This window comes from Balaenoptera physalus (assembly GCF_965194825.1).
Source record: "Balaenoptera physalus genome assembly, chromosome: X".
In the NCBI taxonomy this organism is placed as follows: domain Eukaryota; kingdom Metazoa; phylum Chordata; class Mammalia; order Artiodactyla; family Balaenopteridae; genus Balaenoptera; species Balaenoptera physalus.
This window is the reverse complement of record NC_138903.1, coordinates 79,034,278-79,060,699: the sequence shown is the minus strand read 5'-3', so window position 1 is coordinate 79,060,699 and position 26,422 is coordinate 79,034,278. Positions and strand designations below refer to the sequence as shown.

The following is a 26,422-nucleotide window of genomic DNA, read 5'->3' as shown; positions in this document are numbered from 1 at the left end:
TTTATCCCCTTCTGTCCATGGTCCTTATAACCAGCCCTCTCACACTTTTATCCAGTTCTTTATTGCTATTGTTACCACCTTCCCCATATTTGTAATAAAACATCCCTTGGTAATTTTGTCTAGCTTCTCTGAATGCTGGTAGGCAGGAAGTTCTTTCTGATATCTAATCGCAATTCTTCATGCTACAGTAGAGGCCTATTTCCTCTTGTTCTGTTCCTAGTGTGGTTTGGAAACAGCTAGTCACCATCTCTGAGTTGTAACTTTTCTTATATTTGAAGATCAACCTCTCTTCTCTCTCTCCACAACCCTCAGGCCCACCCTTAACGTTCCTCTCTGATCAATCATCTTAGCTCCTTTAGCCTGGCTACACAGCTCCCTGAAGTCCCAGGCTTTAGCCCGTTGGCTAAACAAGCCTCTCTTCCCTTCTGCATTCAGGCTGTTTTTCAGCCTGGACAAATTATCTGACATTTGCAGCCCAGAAAATTTACACCCCAGGCCCCAGAAAGGAGTGCAGCCTGAAGCTCTGTGCCCCACTGCCTCTGTACAATGAGAAGCATTCATAACTCAGAAGGAGGCCTGCAAAGGGAAAAGAAAACCCAGACGACCCTCCCCATTCTTTTTCTTTACAGTAAATAATTTACAAAAACAAATTTTCCTCCCCATATGCTATACCCACTTTATCACTGGTCCCCAGGGCCAGCCTTTACGCATTTCCATACTGTCATGGACTATTTTTAGCGAAGGATGACGTTAAGTACTAGCTGCCCCGTGGGCTTCAAACTCATCTCTTCCTCTTGTCAGAATGCTGTCAGTCCTCCTCTTTTGGACCTGCTGGCCACTCATGGCCTAGAAATATCTCCAAGAGTGTGAGCAGCTACCTAATGTTATGACTTCAGGGGTTCCTGAGAAAGCCTCTGTCTAAACATGTCTCCTTTGGCTTGGGTCTGATGATTAGAATTTCAGCAATAGAGATTCATTTCTTTAGCTCAATATCACTTCCTCAGGAAGCCTTGTCTGATCCTTTGTTACACCCTCTGAGAGAAGCTTATTCCTTTTCCCCCTTGGCACATATTTGTAATTATACTTTCATTGGTGTGGCTATTCTGGTTAATGTTCATCTCCTCCACTCTACTGACTATCCCATAATGGCTGTGACCATGCCTTTTGTGAGTTTCCCACTCTATTCCCAGTGCCTAACAGTGAGCCTGTTACATGCAAGGCATGCAAGAATTTGTTGTTGCAATATTTGTTGTTGACTGAATCTGTTCATGAACTTAAATGTGAATTCTCCAGAGCACGGATGGGAAAGGGTGTGGGCGTGGACGCCCAGGACACTAGCTCGGGGAGAAGGCCCCAGAAAGTAAGGTGCTGACCATAGCAGCATCCTCCTTCCCCAGATGCTCTGAGGCTGGTTCCTTTTTGCTGCTCCAGCTCCCTCTCCTTTCCCGTCAGCTTGAGGCTTCCCTCCTTCCTCAGCCCAACCCCAGGACCTTCATTTATAGGGCACCTGGGAAAGAAGGGTTTGACCAAAGTATAAGCGAGGCTAAAATGACACCCTGTGGGGCCTCCAGCGACTTTTTTCCAGAGAGATTTGGGCAAAAGGTATATATATTATCAGGGCAGCACCTTGGCATGCCCCTGGTTCTGTCACCGCCCCCCCCTTAGAAGGGGCCTGGTGGAGACTGAGGCCAGAGGTGCACAGATGCGAAGCCATACTCCCAGGCTCCTCTGGTGCCCACCCTCAACTGCACTCCCAAGCTCAACGCTCCTGGTTCTGATGAGCTTTCCACGAGCATCCACGAGAGGTGCCTTCTTGCTCCCGGGCCCTGAAGGCCTCCACCTATCCAAGCCTAGCTAGGTCTCTGAGGGGAGGCTACTAGGGGCCAGCTTGCCCCGAGTCAGAGAGGGGCCATGAGAGCAGGGCCAGAGTAGGCCTCTCCTTCCTGAAGCTGGGTGACTCTGGGTTTCAGCCCAGGAAGAATGGAAAGTGTTCCTCGCTGTCCCCACCCCAGCCAGCTCGTTCTGACCCATGAGCCCCGCTGGACTGGCAAGGTTTCCCTTCCCGCTCCCAACTAGGGAGCCCTACAGCTCTTCCCACCGGGCCAGAACCAATCCACCATTCTTTAAGGCCCTGCTGGAAGCCACAGCCATAAAGAGACTCTCCTTTCCTAGTCTGCTTTGGCATCGCCTAAGCTCCGGACTTGCGGATCCAGGGAACAGCAAGCTTGAGGCCTTTCCCTCAAGGAGCAGAAGCCCCAGTGTGGCCTGCGGTGGCTCCGGTGGAACTGCTTTGTTCCCCGCCGGCCTTGGGATGCAGCGCTATCACTCTCAGCTCCCCGCAGCCCAGCCCGTGCCTCTGCTGCCTCCCTTCTGTGTCCTCTACAGTGCTTAGCGGGGTAGACATTCAATAAATCTGCAGTAGGCACTAGATAAATAGCAGGCCCCTGGTCGATAAATGATGGATTGATTAACTGAAGTGCCTGGTCACTCAGTGCAGGGCCTGAGTTCGTTCATTTTCCTGTGCACCTGGGAAAGGCATTTTGTATATTGCCTTAAAACTGGGCAGGGTTTTTCTTATTCTTGTTTCTTTGTTTCTTTTTTTTACTGCAACTGACTATGAACTGAAAGGGTGAGGAGACAGGGAGAAGTGAAGGGCTGGAGGCCTGGGAGGGGCCTCAAGGAAGGGAAATTCTGCACCTCCACCTCAGCCCCTGCCCCCAGTGTTCACTGGATTCAGGGAACCTGGGGTCCCTAGCTCTCCTGAGCCCTGAGATGGTGGTCTTGGCTTGTCTGAGGATTCATGAGTCTGAGATTTAGATACAAATCATACCTGCTGGTAGTTCCCAATGCCACCTTTTTGACTTTATCTCCCTGTTTCTTCCTCTTTTTCTCAGACAGGACAGCAGTGTCCCCAGCTACCCTCAACCTGTGAGCCATTTACCCCCTGGCAACACAGTGTGACAGGCTGGGCAAAGATGAGGAAAGAGAAGAAGAGGACTTTTATTGGTTTAGTCACAACCTTTGAGCCAATGCACTATTAGATTGATAGGGCTATTGTGCAATGTAGATATTCGAGTAAGCTTATTAGAGAAATACGTCATAGAATTCAGCAAGCCCCAGTTCACTGGGGGCTCAGTTGCACCAAACCGGTAATGCAATTTTCTGAACAGGCTAGGAAGAGAGCTAAGTATCACTGTGAATTCAGACCAGCCTGGGGACTTTTAGACTTTGTGGAGAATGGATTGGGAATTGGCTTAGGCCTTCCTTTAAAAAGTTCCTCCAGCTTCCGCTAAACCCTTCTCCCTAAAGTCTCCAGAACAGTACCTGAACCAACAAGCAGATACAAAAGGAAGAAGAACTTCTGACACCTGTTTTGGCGCCCCTCCAGATGCAACAGGCTGACTCTTTAGCACCATACCGTCAGGTGATAGCAGGAGATGCCACCCGCCCCCCAAAAACACCCCAAACCACACTAAGCCCACAGCAGCTCGCCTGCCTGGTTACGTCTGCTGCTGAGTATGGGGGCTCAGGAGGGAATCGCCTTCACAGCCTGGCACTTGGCTCTGAGCAGATGCTGGCCTGACACTAGGGAGAGCGGGCTGTCCTTTTGGAAGTGTAGTGAGCTCTACTTAGACCCCCATCAGGCTTCTGAATGCCTGGCCCCAGGGAAGCCTGCCACTGAGCAAGCAGAAGCTTGATGCCTCAGGAACCTGGCTCTGTTACATAAGGCACTACGCGAGCTATGAGTCAGGGACCTCAGGCTGGCCCAGGCCCAGCCTAGTCTGGGAGTGAGACTAAAAGGGAGGTGTGTGTGTGTGTGTGTGTGTGTGTGTGTGTGTGTGTGTGTGTGTGTGTGGTGTAAGCCAGGAAGGAGCCGCTGGAACCACTTCCCTTCCTCTCACTTCTCACCCCCTTCTTCCTCAGGGATAGCTGTAGCCAATCACTGGCCTAGAAAGCTCGGAGCGGGAATCCTGGCCAGACCCTAAGCTGTGAGCAGCTGCTCTCCATCTCCCCTGAAGAGAAGACAAGAGGAAGTAGGTTGAATACCCAAGGCTGTTTCGTGAGTAAATTCTTCCTTCGAGGAAGGATGGGGAAGGTCCCTGTGGGGCTTTGTCCACAGGCAGGGGCCTGATTTCAGGCTGGGTCTATTTGAGGAAAGTGGCTCCCAGGGGAGGAAGGCTGATAGCGTGCCTGGGGCATCACTGACCAAGCATGCTTCTAGCTCTTGTTTCCCCCTGGGCTAGTGTCTGCACATTGGGAAGCTTCCCAGTCAGTCTTCATGCTGGCTGGGATCTCACACCTCTTAAACTCTTTCCAAAAGAGCAGTAGCTACTTTGGGGCAGGGATTTCCAGCTAGAAGGTACAAGTGGATTAGACTTGCCTGTAGAGAAGATTCCCTCCTGCCTGGATTAGCATTTGAAAAAGCTTGTTTTGTATTCTCCAAGACCCTGTCTTATCACTGCTCTGACTCCTTCGCTAAGCTGGATTTCGGTGTGGTACATGGTAGCTTCCATAAGCCATTTCCCTGCCCTGACTCCTCATCAAACCTGCTTTGAGGCTGGGATCTATCCTTTAGGCCTTCACAGAGATCCCATTAGCCCACAGGGTCCTGCTCTGCCAAAGCTGCGGCCCCACAGCGAAGCCCTAACCCTTGTCCCATTACTGCAAGCATTGGGACAGCACATGTCCTGGGCCATTATTGCCTTCTTCATCTAAAAGGGAAATTTCATCTTTTTTGACCCCTGTGGTCAAGGAATGCTCTCCCTTGAGTGCACTGAGCACACAGATGCCCCAGCAAATGCGTCCAAGCTTCGGGCCCACTCAGCACGTTGGCTTCTCCAGGGGTAGAGAGACTATTGCATGACACCAACCAATTTGTTATGTAAACCCAGCCAGCCATGGCAGATTATGGCTTTGTAGTTATCTTGAGGGATGCCTTACATAAGAGGAGAAAGTTCAGGTAGGAGCAGAATCGTGATGAGCAAACACCATGCAATGGCCACCACCAGGTGCAGAGATGGCCGACCTTATTCCTCTCAACCAGCCCACAAGGTGCGGGCAATGCTCTGCTGGGCTCCATCACTCAGGGGACCTGGAGACCCTGCAGCTGTGGCCAGACAATCCATCTCCTTTTTCCCAGGCCTTCAGGACCTGTTATGGAAAGGAGCCAAAGCTCTACCTGGAATTGGGAGCTTGTTAGTTTATCTGGAAGTGCAAATATAAGCAGGATTGTTAACCTTCTCTTCAGGCTGGGAGGGGAAATAAGGTCACCCTGGAAAGAGTTACTTTCTGAGATGTGGGCTCACATGGGTCCATTCCTGACAAACCAGAGGCGGAGGAGGTGAAATTTGTGTTCTGTTCTTGCCACGTTTCTTGAAGAGCACGAGCATTCCATCCAGACCTCGCGAGCTCCGTGCTGCCCAGAGCCCCACACTGCAGCAGGCCTTTCAAGGACTCTGGCCCGTCTCTCTGCTTCTCTTCTCCAAACTTGGCTTTCCCATGTTCCATTCCCATAGAACTCTACTCCCAGTGAGCTGTCGCCCCAGGGAAAATTCTGATAAACCTATCCACACAAAGTGGTTAATGACAAGCGAAGCTATTACATGTTACTCTTTTAAAAAGGAAACCCTCAGTAGTAAACCCTGGTAGACCCTGGCCATTCATTAGAGAGACACGCTCAAACTTTTGCCAGTTCCTAATTCATGAGCATCCTGAAATCACATCATTTCCCTCATATGACTTCTACTATTTCTGTTGTTTTGTTAAACTTCTTAGCTTTCTTTTTATTGTGATCGCTAGCACTAGCAGTTGACTCAGGGAGGGGGTGTTCTCCCCAAAGAAGTAGACATTCACTCATTTCATGGGCATTATTACTACACTTGAATGGATTGACTAAGAGTAGAGGACCAAAAACCTGAGTTGAAAAGTAGGTGCTGGGCAACTCCACTCCTAGGTGGAGACCCAAAAGAATTGAAAGAAGGGACTCAGAAAGATACGTGTACACCAATGTCCAAAGCAGCGTTCTTCACCAGAACCAACAGGTAGAAAGAACCCAAGTGTCCGCGGACAGATGAATGGATTAAACAAAATGTGGTGTATCCATACAATGGAATATGATTCAGTCATAAAAAGCAATGAAGTACTGATACATGGATGGACCTTGAAAACATTACGCTAACTGAACGAAGCCAGACACAAAAGGGCACATATTGTATGATTCCACTTATACGAAATATCTAGAATAGGCAAATTCGTAGAGACAGAAAGTAGAATAGAGGTTACCAGGGACTGGGCGGGGGAGGGGAGAATAGGGAGTTATTTAATAGGTACAGAGTTTCTGTTTGGGATGATGACAAAGTTCTGGAAATGGATAATGGTGATGACTGCACCACTGTGAATATACCTAATGCTACTGAATTGTACACTTAAAAATGGTTAAAATGACAAATTTTATGTTATATATATTTTACTGGTATATATGTACATACTAATATATATATATACTTTATATACATATATAAAACACACACATACGTAATATATATAGTAGCTGCTGGTAGAGCAGTAGGGTCGGTCACTACCCAAAGCCTCTTAGCACATGGAATTCACATCTGTGCCTCAGCAAAAAGGCAGTTTCTTACATATTGAGGTTCTCATGAGGTATACAAACCATGAATGTTAAGTTTGCAAATGCATTTGTGTTTTTTTTTTTTTTAATTTTATTTATTTATTTATTTTTGGCTGTGTTGGGTCTTCTTGCTGCGTGCGGGCTTTCTCTAGTTGCGGCAAGTGGGGGCCACTCTTCATCGCGGTGCGCGGGCCTCTCACTATCGCGGCCTCTCTTGTTGCGGAGCACAGGCTCCAGACACGCAGGCTCAGTAATTGTAGCACACGGGCCTAGTTGCTCCGCGGCATGTAGGATCTTCCCAGACCAGGGCTCGAACCCGTGTCCCCTGCATTGGCAGGCAGATTCTCAACCACTGCGCCACCAGGGAAGCCCTGCATTTGTGTTTTTAACGGAGAATGTGCCTTAATCCAAGAGTGCCTATTCTTTGTCAGACCACTAGGCACTCAGGAAATAGTTATTTTAAATTAACTCCAGCTAGGGAAGGACTTTCAGAGCTTGATACCAAAAGCAAAAATCACGAAGGCAAAGAATGACAGACTTAACCACACGGAAACCCAAAACCTCTCTACAGCAAAGTACGCCATCCTCAAAATCAAATGGCAAATTAGTTGACAAAGGGTTGCAATCTCTAATTCAGGATTTCTTATGGTGTGGTCCAAATACCACTGCGCTATGGGATAGGAGTTTTAGATGGTACAAGGACAGAAAACTGATCTTAGACTATGAATTTAGGCACTACAGCAGGCAGGTAGGAGAGTTTTGTCCCCCAGATCACACCATGTAAGTGGCTACGTCCTCAGAAATCAGGTCCAGGAATATACATTTATGAAATCATTAGTTTGAAGACGCAGAGAAGCACACATAATTTTTATGCAATTTTTTGTCGGAAGCCTGATCTCTGAATCTACATCTTTCCCTTTACTGTTGTATATTACATCAATAGAGAAGGTTAAATGAATTAGTACACATAAAACAATTAGAAATCTTTGCTATTATTATTTTCTGAGCATCTAAGTGTGGGGACCAGTTGTTGCCAGCTCAGAAGCTTAAAGGTAGACTCCTGGGGCTGTCCGAGCTGGAAGGGAACTCAGATTCAGAGCAGCTCAGATCACATTGGCTGGTGTGCTTGGGGGCTGAAGGCAGAATAGAGCTGATTAAGTAGTTTTGGATAAAATCTCAGAAATAAATTTGAGGTTACAACAACAATGACAACAACAGAGTATGGCAAAAGCTCCCATTCCAGCTTGCTACACCTTACTGATCGGAGAATTAAGGCCCCTCAAATTTCAACTTTGCAAGTTTTTTAATAGGCTGTATTTCAATTGGAAATTTTAGCTCTTTGCCCAGCATATTACATCTGCCTCTTAAGTTTTCCAGTTTTAGAAGCATTTTCAAATGATACGATATAGTCCCCTAATAATAGGGTGACCAACCATGCCAGTTTCCCTGGGACTGTCCCAGTTTGACCATTGAAACTCCTGTGTTGGCTGAAAGTCCTGGGATGGTTTGTCACCCGACCTAATAAGGACATTTTAACCATTTGGTTAGTTTCTGGGCTAATATTTACCTCTGCTTAACAATTCTTTCTTCATAGACAATTCTTTAGTGTCTTACTGACCTTAGGTGGAGTCTTGGCTCTGCTCTTCATGGTAAGGCATCGGGCAAGTTATTTAATTTTCCCGAGCCTCAGTTTCCTTCATTAAAAAATGAAGAATGGTGATAACAGTACCCATTTCATTGGGTTGGTGTAAATATTAAATGACGTTATGCAGCTATAGTGCTTAGTACATGCTGTAAACACTCAATAGATGTTAGCTATTAATCTATTATAGTTATTAGTTACCTAACACAAGATTGAAGGGATGGTGTGCAAAACACATCATCTCCCCCCCACCCCAGTAGTTTAGAGGCACCATTTACATACCAACGAGCTACATGCCCATTACCACTGATTCACATGTATATACACAGCACTGTTCATCAGGACTTCTACCAGGCTATTAGAGTTACTGCATGTGGTTCATACCGAAAAAAAAAAAAATCACATTTAAACCTTAATAAGAATTTTCCAAGACTAAAGTTGTAAAATCTTTACAGAGGACCACACCAACAATTAAGCAGTCATCTAGCCAAAAAAAACCCTTTACTGAGTACTGGGTGTATAACTAGAAGCCAAGGGAAAGCCAAGTAAGTGGAAAATATGCCCTACCCTCAAATTGCTTACACTCTTGTGTTCCAAGGAAACCAAGAGCTAAGCTGGGAGCCAGCGACAGGTCAAAGCAGACAAACCAGAGAGAAATCAAGAATATGCCCCACCCTTTCTCCCAAGAATATAGGAGCCCTTGCAGCAGGGGAGTGGGCTGTAGGAGGAGGGGCAGGAAGAGTCGCTTCTCCAGAAGAGACAGCCTTGAAGGTAGACAAATTAGAAGAAAAAGACACCCAGGCAGGAATCTGAAATATCAAATCATTAAATGGAACAGAAGGAAGAATGATGGCTGTGGTACGAAGATAGAAAACCAGGGAAAAAATGAAGTAAGAAGAGGAAATTTTCACTCGGGAGAAGACTGTCCAGCTCAGATTTTGGAGAAACCCCGTGACCAGTAATAATGGTCTCCTACTTTGCTAATGAGCATGTCATTCTAGGCAAAACCTCAACCAAATTGAGAATCTCCAATCTCTAAGGTCCCAGTTGTCAAGGCAAATGAGAGAATGCTTTGTCCTGCTATTGTCCCGCTAGAAGCGTTAAGGCCGTTACCACAGGACCCTGTCACTCCCCAGCCTCATGGACGCCTGAGGGCTTGAGTTGCTCCCTCCACCAATGCTCTCAGTCCCCCACCCAACCTGGTAGCATTTCCAGGCTTTGCCAAGAACCAAACGTCAACAAGCAAGTGTCAGTGGAGTAGGTGACAAGGAGGTCTTGCCACTCAAGAAACCCAGACCACCAGAAAGCCTCCCAAGGTGTGGCACAAGCGAACACTGTGATTTCAGGCTTTCAGTCTCACCCCTCATTCGCTTAGGTCTGACCCGCCCAGGCCTCCAACCTAGGAACCAGAGCCGAGGAAGCGTCCCCTCTTATGTGTCATCAAGCCACTTCGGAGCAGTTTCTCTCCCAGCTGAAAGAGTGCAAGTGCTACAGGCGCGCTTTCCAGGTGTCTTGCCACCCCTCCCCCGCTGCCTACGAGCCCAGATCCCAGCAGATTGTTAGGAGCCTATTAGGGCTTTCGCTCGGCAGGGTTGCAGCTGCTATGGTCTGAATACGCTTGTAGTAATCTTTCACCAGAAATGAAGATTCCCTCGAAACCTTTCCCATACACGCGCGTGGTTTCTTGGAGACAATGAGATAAATTGATGCGTAAAGTAAAATAATAGATGAGAAAGGGCTTCGATGGCGTGGAAAATGGCTGAAAATACAACCTGTTATAATAATGCTAATTAAGTCGCTTGTCCCCTCCTGGAACTTCTGGGGCTGAGGAGGCAAACCTGGGCTGAGCACTAAGTGAGGGCAGTTCTTGCCTAGCTCGATGGCTTTTAAAATTTCTTATTTGTGCCTCACTGAAAAGCCATTCAATTATTCAAATATTCTGTGGCAGCTCAAAATTTCTTATTACCTTGTCTGAGCACATTACCTGCCCACAACCTGGCATCTCAGAACTAGAAGGAACCTTAGAGACCAGAGAGGTCAGGCGACTTGCTCAGGTTCACACAGGGAAGTAGAGCCATAACTTGTACTACAACCCAGGTCTCCCACAGCGGGGTTTCTCTTTCTCTTACATAACCTGTGATGTTGAGAAAGAAGAAAATCCGCCCGCTCGCAGGCACGGACGCGCACGCACGCGCGTGCACACACACACACACACCAGTGCCCTGTTCCTATGGCTCTAAGAACACCAAACCCACCACTGGGTTTCCTGAAGTTGCCTCCCCTGCCTCAAAATTGCCTCAGTTGTCCCCGCAAGACTGGCTCTTACCAGAGTGTCTCAGACTGGAGGACTGTAGCCACCTTTGGTCTTCCCATGGTGTTTCTCTCCTTCCCTCTCTCTTCCTTGCCCTTCAGCAAGATTTCTAGAAAGTCTCACCCGCACTCTAACACACGCCTGCTATGACATGGAACATCCACCCTCCTGTCCTTAGGATGCCCTTTGGGGCTGCTTTTAGCCTTCATTGGAAACTGAAGGCTGTGATCCATGGAGGAGGTGCAGGGTCCCGCCCCATCCGGAGTTTCAAGAAATTCTCACAGGTCTCTAATTTTTCCTATCCCCCCCGCCTCTCCTCCACACCAGCAGCAGCTTAATTTGTCTCGACATTTTGCTTGCCCTCATCCTCAGTCAGGGCCACTCAGTAATTTAAAAGCCCTTGCAGTTTCCATCTGAGTTTGCATAGTTGGAAATGGGGTTTTTGATAAGGGTGGGACTCAGATCCCAAGAGCATCCCATGGCAGATTCTCCAAAGTGGCTGTAGAAAAGTGGGCATTTGGGGAGAAAGTGCCTCCAGCTACACCTGAACCATCTAGGACTCTGTCCACCTTCTGGGCTCCAGCATCTCCCTAGGAAGGACTCTGCAGGCACCTTTCAAAACAGGGCTCCCACCTGCCAGGCTTCCCCTCAGCCGTACAGGAATCCAGGTAGCCTCAGGGTCCGGTCGTGGCAGCCCGGGAGCCCGACCCCCCCCTTCAGTGCCCCTCTTGGCCTTCCCGGTTGCCCCTTTCTGTCAGAGGGACGGGTCCAGCCGAGGCGGATGCGAGCCGGGTCCGTGTGCCCACCCGCGTGCCCTGCCACCCACCTGTGGAAGAAGAGCAGGATGGAGAGCATGGTCTGGTCGATGTTTCGGTTGCAGATGCCCTCGTTGATCAGGTAGCAGGGGTCCCGCAGCACGGGCTCTAGCGAATCCTGCCGCATTATGCTGTTGAGCTTGTCGGTGTTGAGGTTCTCGAAGACCAGCTTCTCCTGCAGCTGCCGAAAGTTGCTCACGGTGGGTCTGCCCGGGTTGTTGTTGTCCCCGCTGCTGTCGCGCTGGAGCCCGCTCCGGTGGGCCAGGTCCAGGCAGCAGTTGCAGCAGTCGAGGCCGACAGGTGAGCGGCAGTCGGGCTTGGGCTGGGCCATATTCTCCGCCTCGGGGGCCGCCTGGCCCGCGAGGCCAGGGGCGGCCGGCAGGTGCGCGCCCGCCGGGCCGGCCTGAGGAGACTCCAGGGTGTCTGGGACAGACAAGCTGTGAGGAGAAGAGTTGGAAATGAGCGCCGAGAGCCGGCCACCCTCGGCTCGGCCCCCTTCTGGCTGCGCCGCTCGGGGTGCGAATAGAAACAGCTGGACAAACAGCCTGAGCGGATCCTTCGGGCTCACTTCCTCCTCTTCCTCCTCCTCTCCCCCCCCCACCTCCTCTCCGGGCCGGGGCCGCCCCCCTGAGGTACCACACGAGGCCCCAGAGCCGTCCCAAGTTTCCCAAGTGTAAGCGGGGGCCCGGGGCGGACCTGTGGTAGCAGGAAGGGCGGGCGGCGGGGCAGAGGGAGAGCCGGGGCGCGCCCTCGCTCCTTCCCTCACGGGCTCCCTCCCTCCCTCCCCGGCTCGCGGACTCGCCAGATATCGGGCTCCTCGGGGCTGCGCCGGCGGAGCGATAGCAGGAGCCGAGCGCGAGTGAGCGAGCAAGCGAGCCGCGCGCCAGGAGTCGCCGCGGCGCCGTGACAGAATGCAAATGACCCCCGGGAGCCGGCGCGGTCCTGCCCCCGCCCCCCGCGCCCGCACGGCTGCCCCACCCTCGCCTGAGCCGCCGGGAGCCCGGCCCAGCCCTCCCTCCCTCCGCGCGCTCCGCGGCGCCTAAGCTCGGGCTCTCTCGCCGCTTCTGGCGCATCTTCGGCCAGAAATCCCCGAGAGCCGCCGCTCGGGGCAGCCGCGCCACCCCGGTCTCGAGCTCGGCGGGCGGGCCAATGTGCCTGGTCCCACCGCGGACGGGTGCCCCTACAGGAGAGACGCCGCCTTCGAGAAGAGGGGTGGCGGTATGCAGAGAGAGCGGTGGCCCCTGAGGAGAGTCTGAGGGCGCCGGGCGCGCCCCAGGAGGACCCAAGACGGGCCTGGAACAAAACTCACAGAAGCACACTCAACTGCTCCTTGGTTTCTCTCCCTTTCTTCTCCCTTCACTCATCTTCCCCTTTTCCCCCACTTACTCTCTCCTGTCTCCTCGGCGCCCCAGCGGAGGTGGTCTCTGAGCTGGCTTCGGGGAGTGCCAGCCCCTGAGCGGGCTTCCCCCCGCCCCCGTGCCCTCTGCGTCTCAATCCCCCACCCCCCAGCCTGCCTTCTCTTGGCCCCTCTTCTCCCATTCTTTCTCTCATTTTTCTTTTCCTTTTTTCCTCTTTATTTACTCCTTTCTGCTCTTTCCTTTCTTTCTCGCCCCCTTTTTCATTCCTTTTCTGGATTCCTTTTCTTTATTTCCTCATTTACCCCTTTCCTCCCCCATTCCTCTTTTTCTCGCCTTGGTTTCTTTCTTCCCCTTCCTTTCCCTCATTTTATTTCCCCCTCGCTTCCTTCACCTCTGCACCCCCTCTTTCTCCCTAGTTTTGTCCCATCCTCCCCTCTTCACTTAGTTTCCCCGATTTTCCAAACTTCTCTCCCCTCTCTTTTCCGATCCCCACCTGCCACCTTAGGTGATCTCTGTCCTTACCCTTTCAAGGTGGGAATGTAAATTGATACAGCCACTATGGAGAAGGGTATGGAGGTTCCTTAAAAAACTAAAAATAGAACTACTATATGACCCAGCAGTCCCACTACTGGGCATATACCCTGAGAAAACCATAATTCAAAAAGAGTCACGTACCACAATGTTCATTGCAGTACTATTTACAATAGCCAGGACATGGAAGCAACGTAAATGCCCATCAACAGATGAATGGATAAAGAAGATGTGGTGCATATATACAATGGAATATTACTCAGCCATAAAAAGAAACACAATTGTGTCATTTGTAGAGATGTGGATGGATCTAGAGACTGTCATACAGAGTGAAATAAGTCAGAGAGAGAAAAGCAAATATCATATATTAATGCATATATGTGGAACCTAGAAAAATGGTACAGATGAACCGGTTTGCAGGGCCGAAATAGAGACACAGATGCAGAGAACAAACGTATGGACACCAAGGGGGGAAAGTAGCAGGGAGGTGTTGGTGGGGGGGGATGAATTGGTAGATTGGGATTGACATATATACACTAATATGTATAAAATGGATAATTAATAAGAACCTGCTATATAAAAAAATAAATTAAAAAGAGAGTATAGGGCAATTGTGTCCAATAGAAATATGAGAATCACATATATAAATTTTAATTTTCATATAGCCATATTTTTAAAGTTAATTTTAATAATGTTTGAATAATGTAATTGAAAAACATCAATCTAATAGCCCTATATCAAACTCTAAAATTTGATAACAGAGAGAATATACTTTCTTTTCAGTTACTCAGAGAACTTTTACTAAAATTAAGTTATATAAGACTACAGAGAAAAGATAAAAAAATTCTAGAAAGTAGAGGAAGAATAGCATAGTGGTTAGCCTGTCTTGGGTAGATCCCACCTCCACCTTTGGCTAGCTGACCATGGGCAGTTTTCCCTTGAACTTCCTCTTTTCAAAATATCACCAATTAGAACAAGAACAGGCCATAATGCTCCAGCAATGTCCTGGTGGCCCCTGTGGCAGCTAACAGTCAATTAATGCTTCAGTTGCAAGGAGGTCTCTTAAGAGGGAAGGTGGAGGGCAGGGGTAGAAGCCAGGATGGCCACGGTAGCTGGGGGCTTTGCAGAGGTTGGTAGGGGGCGGGGGGAGGGGAGGAGGTAGGCGGCTCCAGGCAGCAGCTATTCACCAACCGTCATGGATGTATTGCAATATTTTAAAAACTGGTGCAGCTTTATTATAACAATGTAACTGAATAACTAAAAATAAAAAAGAAAGAGGTGTGGTGATTGGACGTTCATGGGCACTGGGGTGGGGGAGGGGGCGTCTCATGAAACTTTGGCCTGAAGGGTTCTTGACCCTGAGGAGAAGGTGCCTCTGGAGTTGAGCTGAGGTGAAAGGGCAGATTTGTGGGGAGCATGGCTGGCTGATGCCCTGGGTCAAACCCCAGCTTTGTGAGATGTAGGGATGCGCTGGGTGGGTAAGTGGTAGGGTTCTGGGGTGTCTCAGAACTTGGAGACTTGGACTACTTTGAATGCATAGGATTCAATAATTATTGGCTCCTGAAAAATATTTAAAATATTCATGATGTTCAGTTTTCACTCAAAACTCAAATGGATTTCAGTTTCAGTCAGCACTCCCCACCCCCTTTCTTTCACAAGCCCATGTCCCTTGCAATAGAGCAGTATATACTGCCATCTTGTGTTCAAGACTTCGAACATTTCCTGCCTGAGTCAGGTCTTGCAGAGACACTGAATTGCACTAGTGGAATTGCACTTGCCTGCTAGTGGAATTCACACTGCACTGGTCCTGAGAGCCGGAGGAAAGAGGAGGCGGTTCCTGTACACTAAGAGGGCTTCATGGCCAGACCGACACCAGTCAGGGCAGAGCCACCCTCTTTCTAGTGGCGCCCCACTTGCCTGAGTCCCTGTAGATTGGGCTTTCATAGATTTGACATTCCCTCTGTATGCCACAAGGATCACCCCCATGATTAGGAGCAAAGGGCAGCCAACAAACTCCTGTTTCCAAGGCTCTTGGGTCTTATAGGGGCCCAGCAATTTCCGGAAATGGAAGGAGGGCCGTATTCTCTCTGCTGTAGGGCCCAGAAAACCAAAATCAAGCTGTACCCCTGCTTCCTGACAGGATCCCAAGATAAGACATGAAAGAGGCATTGGGAGGTCACTGACCAGTCCAGCGAAGCTGAGAGTATGCTCCCTGTGTTCTCACAGACTACTGAAGATTGTTCTCTCAAAACCCAATCCTTTAGATGCATTAATTTCCCCTTTTCTTCTTCTTCGCTGTCTTTTTTTTTTTTTAATGTTCTTGGGTAAAAGCCAGAGGAGGTAGTAGAATATGAAATTTCATATGCATTGTGTAGACTTATAGCCTACTGAATTGTTTTTTAATTACAGTGTTTGTGATTTTCCGTCTTGTTTATAATTATTTTATGTTAAACATTATAACAAAATATATTAGCTCCATAAATGTTTATTTAAGTTGTGTTTTGAGACCTGCTGGGGCCTTTTGCTTCTACACTTGCCTGAGTCCTCTTATCTTTGTGCATAACCTTGGGACGAGGCCCTGGTGGAAGTATTTTCTTCTTGGCATTTGGCACCATTAAACTCCAGATTTTGTCCCCTTGACGTTTCTCTTGTTGTAGTCTTTGCTCACAAGCAGTATTGTTAATAATTCAGTACAGCTTTGCATACTATATCCAGGCTGATCAAGAGCAAATATAACTTAGAAAGAGGAAAATCTAGATAGTTCAGATATAGAGCTCAGAAAGCTGTTGTGTGTTTGCATACAAGTCCAGCTTGTATTGACATATAGCATACCTCCCCGGGAAGGCTGACTGGGCAGGGCCTCCTTGACTCCTCTCTGTGAAGCCTTGCTTTGCTCACGTATATTGTGTTGGATGGAGAGACTCCAAGTAGCAAAACGTTCTTACATAAACCCAGCAAGCAGAAGGGGCCCCCATTTGCAGACAGAGCTGGTGGCTTTCTGGGTGGAGTAGAAAGGGGAGAAAAGGGACACCTCCTTCTCAGATGGAGTCATCAACAGTCACGTACTCTCCACTTGCCCTGTGCCAAGTATGGGGTTAGTGGGGATTCAGAAGTAAATAAGACACAGCCCAAGCCCCCAAAGAACTCATGGTCTAGTTGGCAAAACAGATATGTAAACAGACAAAAACAGCACAAACAGGAAGTGATGATGGAGGCCTGGTGTGTGTGTGGGGAGCACTGCTGTGGGAGTGTGAAGGAGGGGTCAGCTCTGGAAGGAGGGAAGGGCAATCTACATGGAAAGAGGAGAGAACAGAGGTTTGGAGGTGAGAGCAGGGTGTATGTTGGGGGCTGCGTGTGGATTACAAAGAAAGTCAGTGTTACTGGAGAGTAAGATGTGAGAGATGGAACAATGAGAGTCAAGGCTAGAAAGGGATTTCAGGACCAGGTCTCAGGGGACCTTATGTGAAGCATTAAGGATATCCTCCCGCTTCACAAGTTTGCCACACATTTAGCAATTATTAAGAAAAGGAATAGATATTACTTATTGAGGTCATGCTATGTGCTGGGCACTTTACATATATCATCTCATTTAATCCCCACAACAATCCTATGAAGTAGGTACTATGATTCCAGTGATGAGCTGGGCTTGGGAAAGTTAAAGAAGCTCTCATGTCACATAAGTAGTAAGTAGTGGCATTTGAATTTGAACCTACCCCTTTCTGACTTCAAAGCTTATGCCTTTAACCGTTAGGTGACTTTTTAGTGATGGTTTATTATATATTTACAAAGTATAACATCTGTTTTAAGAAGATTGCATACTGCGAAAAAGTGCAATCAATGATTTATTAACAAATATATATATATATGACCACAATCTTCTTTTTTTAATTTTTCAAAAATTTTATACAATTTAAAAAGTTACTTTCCATTTACAGCTATTACAAAATATTGGCTATATTCCCTGTGTTGTACAATACATCCTTGAGCCTATCTTACACCTAGTAGTTTGTACCTCACACCCCCCCACCCCTATATTGCCCCTTCCCCTCACTGGTAACCACTAGTTTGTTCTCTATATCTGTGAGTCTGCTTCTTTTCTGTTATATTCACTAGTTTGTCGTATTTTTTAGATTCCACAAATAAGTGATATCAAACAGTATTTGTCTTTCTCTGTCTGACTTATTTCACTTAGCGTAATGCCCTCCAAGTCCAACCATGTTGCTGCAAATAGCAAAATTTCATTCTTTTTAATGGCTGAGTAGTATTCCATTGTGTGTGTGTGTGTGTGTGTGTGTGTGTACACACATATATACACACATACATATGTGTGTATATATGTATATATACCACATCTTCTTTATCCATTCATCTGTTGATGGAGATTTAGTTTGCTTCCGTATCTTGGCAATTGTAAATAATGCTGCTATGAACATTGGGGTGCATGTATCTTTTCGAATTAGTGTTTTTGTTTTTTTCAGATGTATACCCAGGAGTGAAATTGCTGAGTCATACGGTATCTATTTTTAGTTTTTTGAGAAACCTCCATACTGTTCTCCACAGCGACTGCACCAATTTACATTCCCACGAACAGTGTACAAGGGTTTCCTTTTCTCCACATCCTCGTCAACATTGGTTATTTGTGTTCTTTTTGATGATAGCCATTCTTACAGGTGTGAGGTGATCTCTCATCATAGTTTTGATTTGCATTTCCCTGATGATTAGCGATGTTTAACATCTTTTCATGTACCTGTTGGCCATTTGCATTTCCTCTTTGGAAAAATGTCTATACAGGTCTTCTGCCCTGACCAATATATTTAAAGACTTTTATTTGTATTGTGGAGAGCCAGGAAGGAAATTGATAAATCTGGTATAATAATTAATATTATAATAGCTGATGGACTTCCCTGGTGGCGCAGTGGTTAAGAATCCGCCTGCCAGTGCAGGGGACACGGGTTTGATCCCTGGTCCGGGAAGATCCCACATGCCGTGGAGCAGCTAAGCCCGTGTGCCACAACTACTGAAGTCCGCGCGCCTAGAGCCGGTGCTCCACAACAGGAGAAGCCACCGCAATAAGAGGCCCGCGCACTGCAACGAAACTAGAGAAAGCCCGTGCACAGCAATGAAGACCCAGTGCAGCCAAAAATAAATAAATAAATAAATAAATATTTAAAAAATATTATAATAGCTGAATTTTTTGTTACTACCATGTGCCAGGCACTGTGCCAAGTGTTTTACATGGCATTATCCAATTTAATTATCACAACAACCTTGTGAGATACTATCATCATCTCCACGTAAAAGATGAAGAAACCAAGGCACTGAGAGGTTATATAGCATATCTAGAGACTAGGAAGCTGCCGTCTAAGCACTTACAGTCTAATTAAGTTCAAGTCAAGGCATACAGTAGTTTTTAGATAAGTCCATTTCCCTACCATCAATATTTAATTTTGTTAAACTTTCTTAATGGGAGAAAGCAGATTATCTTTCCTGAAACTTTTCACAGTTGTTCACAGATTTGTAGACTGCTATAGTTGGTAAGGGTTTAAAACCTTCTAGATCAGGGCTTCTATTTTGTTTTTTTTTATGATTAAAAGATAAGGTTATATCTTTATTTAGTTGATCTGGACCTATAGTTAAACCATTTAAGAATTGTCCTGTGAAGGATTAAATCAATTTACATTGGGAAGAACCAATTATACAGACAAAAAAACAAATAATCTCAGTATCATGCATGCAATCTCTGAAAGAATCAGTTTTTTTTAAAAAAAACATTATGAAACGATAAGCAGTACACATTCAAAATATGTTTCTGTAAAAATTTCTTTTTTTTTGTTTTTGGACTTACTATTTTTTAATGTAATGTTTTTTCTTTCTTTTCATTTAAAATTTCTTTGGAAGCACAAAGAATAAATATAAACAATATACAATATATGTATATAATATGTAAGTATAATATACATAAAATAAGAGGAAATAAATTAGCAATTATTTCACTTTCTAGAAAATTGTGTTGATTTTTTTCCTATTTGTCTCTATGCATTTATACACATTTTTTGAATAATTATGGTTAGAACAAATATCTAATTTGGTACACAGTTTTTCACTTAATATAAACATTTCTATATAGTTTTATATAGTTCATAATTATAATTTTAAATGGCTACATAATATATTCTCTTTTTTTTTGCATGTTCATATCAGCTTTATTATTTTCCACCTGCCAGCATCATTTACACAACTCTTTTTTTTAAGTTCTTTTTTTTTTACACACACACTGTATTTTATTTTTACAAGAGATAAATAAACTGACACCAAGCATTGTAAATGGATGACCACAACAAAAGCAACAGTGATTGCAATTACCAAACATGAAACACACTCATACTATGTCATAGTATTGACATTCAGTCCAGTAATCCTCCACTGTAACAGCTCCTTTACTTTGCAGTGAAAATTGATTTGTATATTTTTTGCCTCTGAGTCCTTGTGGGATTTCTTTTTTTTAATTCAAACAGAAAGTCACAAAAATTATAATCATCCTCATCAGTTCACTCAGTCCCATGTAATTAATTTTTTTTCATCTTGATCTTTTGTTAGCACTTTTATGAATTCATCAGTTTTCCATTAGAGTTCTGAAAATGCTTATTTATTTCAGTTCAGCAGTATAGTCAGTTACCAGAAACCTGTACTTGTCAGAGTCTTTTCCATGAATTCCTTGAAGATGAAACCCTTTTATAGGAACATTTTTGCAAAAGCATCAGAGTACACCCAGAACTGTCTGTAAATGACAAAAGACTTAAAAATGACCATGGTTAAAGATTTGATGAAAGTTCATAATAATGCAATTGACAAGGAAATTTAGTTATTTCTGAGATATACATTTTAAAGTAATAACTAGAATTATGACTTATAACATTATACCAGAACATATAAGATTTTTAGAAATTTCATGTAATGTCTGAAACATTTATATTAACATATTTCCACACAAATAACCCAAAGAAAGTTTAGTATTAGTTGGTTTTTTTTGTTTGTTTGTTTTTTTATACTGCAGGTTCTTATTAGGCATCAATTTTATACACATCAGTGTATACATGTCAATCCCAATCGCCCAATTCAGCACACCACCATCCCCACCCCACCGTGGTTTTCCCCCCTTGGTGTCCATATGTTTGTTCTCTACATCTGTGTCTCAACCTCTGCCCTGCAAACCAGTTCATCTGTACCATTTTTCTAGGTTCCACATACATGCGTTAATATACGATATTGTTTTTCTCTTTCTGACTTACTTCACTCTGTATGACAGTCTCTAGGTCCATCCACATCTCAACAAATGACTCAATTTCGTTCCTTTTTATGGCTGAGTAATATTCCATTGTATATATGTACCACATCTTCTTTATCCATTCGTCTGTCGATGGGCATTTAGGTTGCTTCCATGACTTGGCTATTGTAAATAGTGCTGCAATGAACATGGGGGTGCATGTGTCTTTTTGAATTATGGTTTACTCTAAGTATATGCCCAGTAGTGGGATTGCTGGATTATATGGTAATTCTATTTTTAGTTTTTTAAGGAACCTCCATACTGTTCTCCATAGTGGCTGTATCAATTTACATTCCCACCAACAGTGCAAGAGGGTTCCCTTTTCTCCACACCCTCTCCAGCATTTGCTGTTTGCAGATTTTCTGATGATGCCCATTCTAACTGGTGTGAGATGATACCTCATTGTAGTTTTGATTTGCATTTCTCTAATAATTAGTGATGTTGAGCAGCTTTTCATGTGCTTCTTGGCCACCTGTATGTCTTCTTTGGAGAAATGTCTATTTAGGTCTTCTGCCCATTTTTGGATTGGGTTGTTTGTTTCTTTAATATTGAGCTGCATGAGCTCTTTATACATTTTGGAGATTAATCCTTTGTCCGTTGATTCGTTTGCAAATATTTTCTCCCATTCTGAGGGTTGTCTTTTCGTCTTGTTTATGGTTTCCTTTGCTGTGCAAAAGCTTTGAAGTTTCATTAGGTCCCATTTGTTTATTTTTGTTTTTATTTCCATTACTCTAGGAGGTGGGTCAAAAAAGATCTTGCTGTGATTTATGTCAAAGAGTGCTCTTCCTATGTTTTCCTCTAAGAGTTTTATAGTGTCCGGTCTTACATTTAAGTCTCTAATCCATTTTGAGTTTATTTTTGTGTATGGTGTTAGGGAGTGTTCTAATTTCATTCTTTCACATGTAGCTGTACAGTTTTCCCAGCACCGCTTATTGAAGAGACTGTCTTTTCTCCATTGTATATCTTTGCCTCCTTTGTCATAGATTAGTTGACCATATGTGTGTGGGTTTATCTCTGGGCTTTCTATCTTGTTCCATTGTAGATCAGGGCTTCTTAACCTTTTTTGTGCCAAGGATCCCTTTGACAATATAATAAAGACCATGGATGTCTTCTCAGAACAATGTTTTTAGATACACAGAATACAATACATAGGATTACAAAGGAAGTAAATTATATTGAAATGCGCTTATCAAAATACTAAAAATGGAAAATTGTCATATAGTTATATAAGTGCTTGTTATTAATGTAAGTAGCAAGATATGGATGCAGCTCTGATAACTACCGTAACTTCAAAGTAATGATGAGTGTAAAAATATTTAAAGACATCTGTAATAACAGTAATGTGACATAAAACTGTGATTTCTACTGATGACAAAGTCACAGGTACTGCTAATACTACTGTGATCTGTTCTCTGCATTTGTAATGGAAAGAAATCTAAGTTTCCGTTAGAGGTTGGTGAAAATACATATGTAATATTTTTCCCTTGAAGTTCATTTATCCCCTGATTTTTTAAGAGTTCCTGTTCTAGACCAACCACCTTATAATATTAATAACAACAGCTAACATGAATGAGCCTTTACTACATGCAAGGCACGGTGCTAAGGGCTTTACAACCATTTTCCATTTATTCCTCCTAGCAAGCCTATGAGGTAGCCTTGTTTTACAGCTCTCCGAGAGATGGAATTAATTTTCCAAGGTTACACAGCTGGCAAGTGGAAGAGAACGACAGAAATTTATTTTCTCACAGTTCTAGAAACTAGAAGTCTGAAATCAAGGTGTTGGCAGGGTTGTTTTCTTCCGAGGCCTCTCTCTTTGCCTTGTAGATGGTTATCTTCTCCCCTGGTCTTCACGTGGTCATCCCTCTGTACGTGTCTATATCCAAACATCCTCCTTTTATAAGGATACCAGTCATATTGAATTAGGGCTCACCGTAATGACCTTGTTTTAACTTAATTACCTCTTTAAAGATCCCATCTCCAAATATAGTCACATTCTGAGGTATAGGGGGGATTAGGATTTCAACATATGGATTTTGAGGAGGAACATAATATCACCCACAACAGATCCCAATTACAAGGATTCAGATTCAGTAGGTCTGGGGTGGGGACCAGGGATCTATAATTTTAAAAGGTCCCCAGGTGATTCTTATAGATAACCAGGGTTGGGTTCCTAGCCACAGATTTTCTTAGCACAGTACTTGGACATGGTAGATGCTCCATAAATATTTGTTGATTGACCAAGAGGTGATGCCTGAATTGATCCTTGAAGGATGAACTGGGAAGGCTGAGCCAGTTTTCTAGTGCCGAGTTGAGATAGTAGATATACAATACCTAGTGCCTAGCACATAGTGAGAGCTCAATAAATGTTATATATTATTTTACCTGACCCTTTCAAACAAACTTGAAAGACAACCTGTGTTTGCACTGAGGCATAAATGAGATAATGCATGTAAAGTACTTAAGATAGTACCTGGTACATTATAAGTGCACAGGAAAAGGTGGCAGTGGATAGTGTTGGTGGTGGTGGTTTTATTATTTTTAGGTTCTACTGGACTGAGATGGAATCATCTATCTCTGATCTTCTGGGTTGTATGACTCTGCAGTTTGTCCTGCTACATTATTTCATATATAGTGTCTCCAAGCGTGCTTATATTTGAGATTTCCCTTATAAGAAGCACTGGCCCAGCCACCACTACCACCATCACCAGTCGTGTGGTGTGTTCATGTTGTAATCTCCAAAAGTGTATAGAAAATAAAGGAGCTGATGGTAGAAGAAATTGATCAGAACTCTGGTTGCCTCGGAATATATTTTTGTGTAGTAAAGGACAGTCTCTGGTTTTCTGATCAGTACAGGCCCTGAAAACAGCTGGTAGAAGTGAATCAAAAGCTTTCCCCCTCTTTCTTGGGCACTTTCACTGTCTGGTAGAGTCTATGTAGGCCACAAGTATGGTCCTCAGTCCAACCCAGTCTCCCCACAAGAGCCAGCTCTTCCTTCCCCACTAGCAGCTGACGATCAGTTTTCCCCCAGTTTCCCTAACTAGTGCAAAACTCTTAGTGTTCTCGCAGAGCTTCATGGATATCGTAATGGGCATTCGTAAATGGTGGGTATCAGACTTTGCTAGCTTGCTGCCCTATTAACCCAGACTTCCCCTGGATATAATCAATTTTCTTGCTAAAGACTTCAGTGAGAAGGCACAAAAGTCCTTTGTTTTTTCCATGGTCCTCTGTTATTAGCTTTCCACCTCTCTCCATCCTGGGAATCCTGTTTTCACCAGTCATCTCATTTTACCCAAAACAGTAGTCTTCTCCCTCTTTGTAAGGAAAAACTGTGTTGTACTTTCCTGAAGCTTGGATCTCCTCTTGAAAGAAGGAGGTAAGGGCAGAAGGAAGCCAAGTAGACCTGGGGGGTGGTTGTCAGGGTGTGGGTTGAGAAGGATGGAGGTTGGGGACGCTGTTTTCTGTCTTCTTCTCTGAACTGAGAATCCAGGCAAATTACAGAGAGCAAGGCAGGGGGAGGGTAACCATCTCTCAGAGATAGCTTGTAAGGCCTCTATATTGTTTGTAGATCCCAAGCTACTGATTAGGGGCCCCTGACCTAATATAGTAGAAAAATAGTTCGTGTTGTTCTTGCTGCTGTTTTTTAATATCCTTCCTGAGGTGTATCTCCCTTCCTGTATTAGCTTTCTAAACCTTGATACTGTGCACTCAGATTGATCTATCTACCCTACTTTCCACTCCTTGGAGCATTCTCATTTACCGTTCAGCCACCTCTGGAATTCTGGACTCGGTTTATCTAGCCCTTTGTCACCACTCCATATGTTGACATACAGGCAGCCTCCAACTTGTACATAGGCTGAGATCTCAAAGTTCACTCTGAAGTCAATTGTTTGGAAGGTGATGTGCATTTTTCCATAGGAGAAAAAAAGTGTTAATAAATGGTAGTTACATTTCCAGGCCAGCCCACAAAAGATATTTTTTAGCTTTAATGTACTAGAACAGTGGGCCATTTGCGATGAAAAAGTAGAAAATCTTACTAATTCAGCAAAAACAAGAAGATAGTCCAAGGGAATAAGAAATGCTTTAGCTTGACTGCTGGCTGGCGCTGGAATCAAGGAGGTTGAATTGGATGAGGAAAATGGGGCTTTCATGGAGGCTCTCAAGGGGACTTTGGAAGGCTACACTAGTTCTTTGTTATTTCTAACTTCACTTTGAAACTGATCGCTTTCAATAATAATGAGTACTATATACTGAGCACCTACTCTGTGTCAGGCCCTATGCTAGACAGTTTACATACTTTCTCTTCATTTCACCCTCACAAAAGCCCTATGGGGCAAATACTATAATGACCTTTATTTTACAGATGAGGGAACTGAAGCTCAGAAAAGTTTATAAGCTTGATGAAGGTTATTCACACAGTACAATGCGAAACCAAGTCTGTGGTTTCCCACTCCCCAAACTCATGCTTTACGGTATGTTACCTGGCTACTCTTTTCTTTTCCTTATCTGGGCATATCATGAGCACTACTTTTAGGGCTCTCAGCCATAATTAGAGTTGTTTGTTAGCTTACAATGTAAACAAGAATCAGAGAAATCAAGAGAGGTGGAGGGAGGGAGAAAAGGAAGGAAGAAGGGAGAGAGAGTTTTGCTAGGCAAAAGTTCAGCTAAGAAACCAGGTATAGCAGTGCTTCTCAACCTGTACTGTGCATTCAAATCACCCGATGCTCCTGTTGCTCCACAGGCAACACTTTGAATTGCAAGGCCGTACAGTGCAAATGATAAACAAACAAAAAAAACCATTAAACATCATTAATTCCTTGTTACTAATTTAATCGGGGTCAGCTTCTATACTGAACAGTCGCTTATTACACTCTTTCCTCCTGTGGGCTGTCCTAGGCCATTGTCTCTGCTTTGGGTCTGCCTGTCTCTTTCAGCTTATGTTCAACAGCTTTTTAAAATACAAGTGTTAAAAGACATAAGAGCATCTTCTACCACTCTGAGGCCTAAGCAGCCTCAATCAAGCATTACTTTCTCTTGGCACCAGCCAGATCTCTGGCCATGAGGTCCAGGCTTCAACAGCTGCTCTCAGCTTTCTCTTGTCTTCCTAGGAACAGTCTTATAAAGGTGAAGCATGTAACACTGCTGTCCCAGCTCTTTCTAATTTCCTTTCTCAGAGCTACTGCCTTCATCTGGAGCAGGAAACAGCCTGGCTTTTTAAAGAGTCCAAATCTTTATTTCTTCCGCATAGTTGAAATAATACCAAGCATTAATTTAAGGCAGCCATTGAAAAGGTTCTTCGCAGAGTCCTCCTGCTAATTCCAGAAGGCCAGTAAAATTTGTTTCCTGGAAGTTTATTTGCTTTATCTTGCCACCTTCTCTCCTCCCTCCCCTTAGGATTTTGATTGTGATCATTTTGAGCCATTCTTCAAGTTTTTCTTCTATTTTTAGATGCTCTGACTCATTCTTCCCCACTAGCAAGAGTCAGAGAGAGCCTTCTATTCTAGCCAAGCTCTACTTTATAAAGTAGGAAATAGTCTCTCACAGTGTCTACAAATCAACTTGATGATCTGTGGCCTGTAACGACTCCATTGCTTTTCCATCTTCTCTAACAGTAGCCTTTCTAACTCCCTTTTCAGGTATGTATTCATCCAGCCTCCACTTTAATATACTAGGTAAGTTCACATTTCATCATTGGATAAATGAAAAACTGTGCAGAAAAAGATTTGCAATCTTCTCCTTGTAACTTCTCTCCATTAATCTTACTTTTACCATATGGAGCAGAAATAACCCTTCAAATGTATCATGATGCCGGTCAT

At 44.7% G+C, this 26,422-nt stretch overlaps 1 protein-coding gene, 1 long non-coding RNA gene and 1 pseudogene across 5 annotated transcripts in view; all 3 read right to left on the bottom strand.

Annotated features, from left to right (window-relative positions):
* LOC309653145 overlaps window positions 1–26,422 on the bottom strand; it is an 823,893-nt gene that overhangs the window by 331,743 nt on the left and 465,728 nt on the right. The gene's annotated exons all lie outside the window — the stretch shown is intronic.
* The window catches only part of LOC309653092 (small ribosomal subunit protein mS38 pseudogene), a 426,376-nt pseudogene that overhangs the window by 90,464 nt on the left and 309,490 nt on the right, over window positions 1–26,422 (bottom strand). The window lies entirely within an intron of this gene.
* On the bottom strand, window positions 11,096–12,533 carry LOC309652298 (uncharacterized protein). Of its 3 annotated transcripts, none has more exons than XM_082445916.1 (2): window positions 12,375–12,533; window positions 11,096–11,833 (listed from the first exon to the last, which is right to left on the bottom strand). In XM_082445916.1, exons 1-2 carry the CDS (start codon window positions 12,467–12,469, stop codon window positions 11,230–11,232), a joined length of 699 nt encoding a protein of 232 aa, XP_082302042.1. In that variant the 5' UTR covers window positions 12,470–12,533; the 3' UTR covers window positions 11,096–11,229. The 3 variants fall into 3 exon arrangements, with proteins under 3 accessions (XP_082302042.1, XP_082302043.1, XP_082302044.1); XM_082445917.1 differs by lacking the exon at window positions 12,375–12,533 and adding an exon at window positions 12,093–12,326 and having other exon boundaries at window positions 11,100–11,833; XM_082445918.1 differs by lacking the exon at window positions 12,375–12,533 and adding an exon at window positions 12,199–12,326 and having other exon boundaries at window positions 11,101–11,833.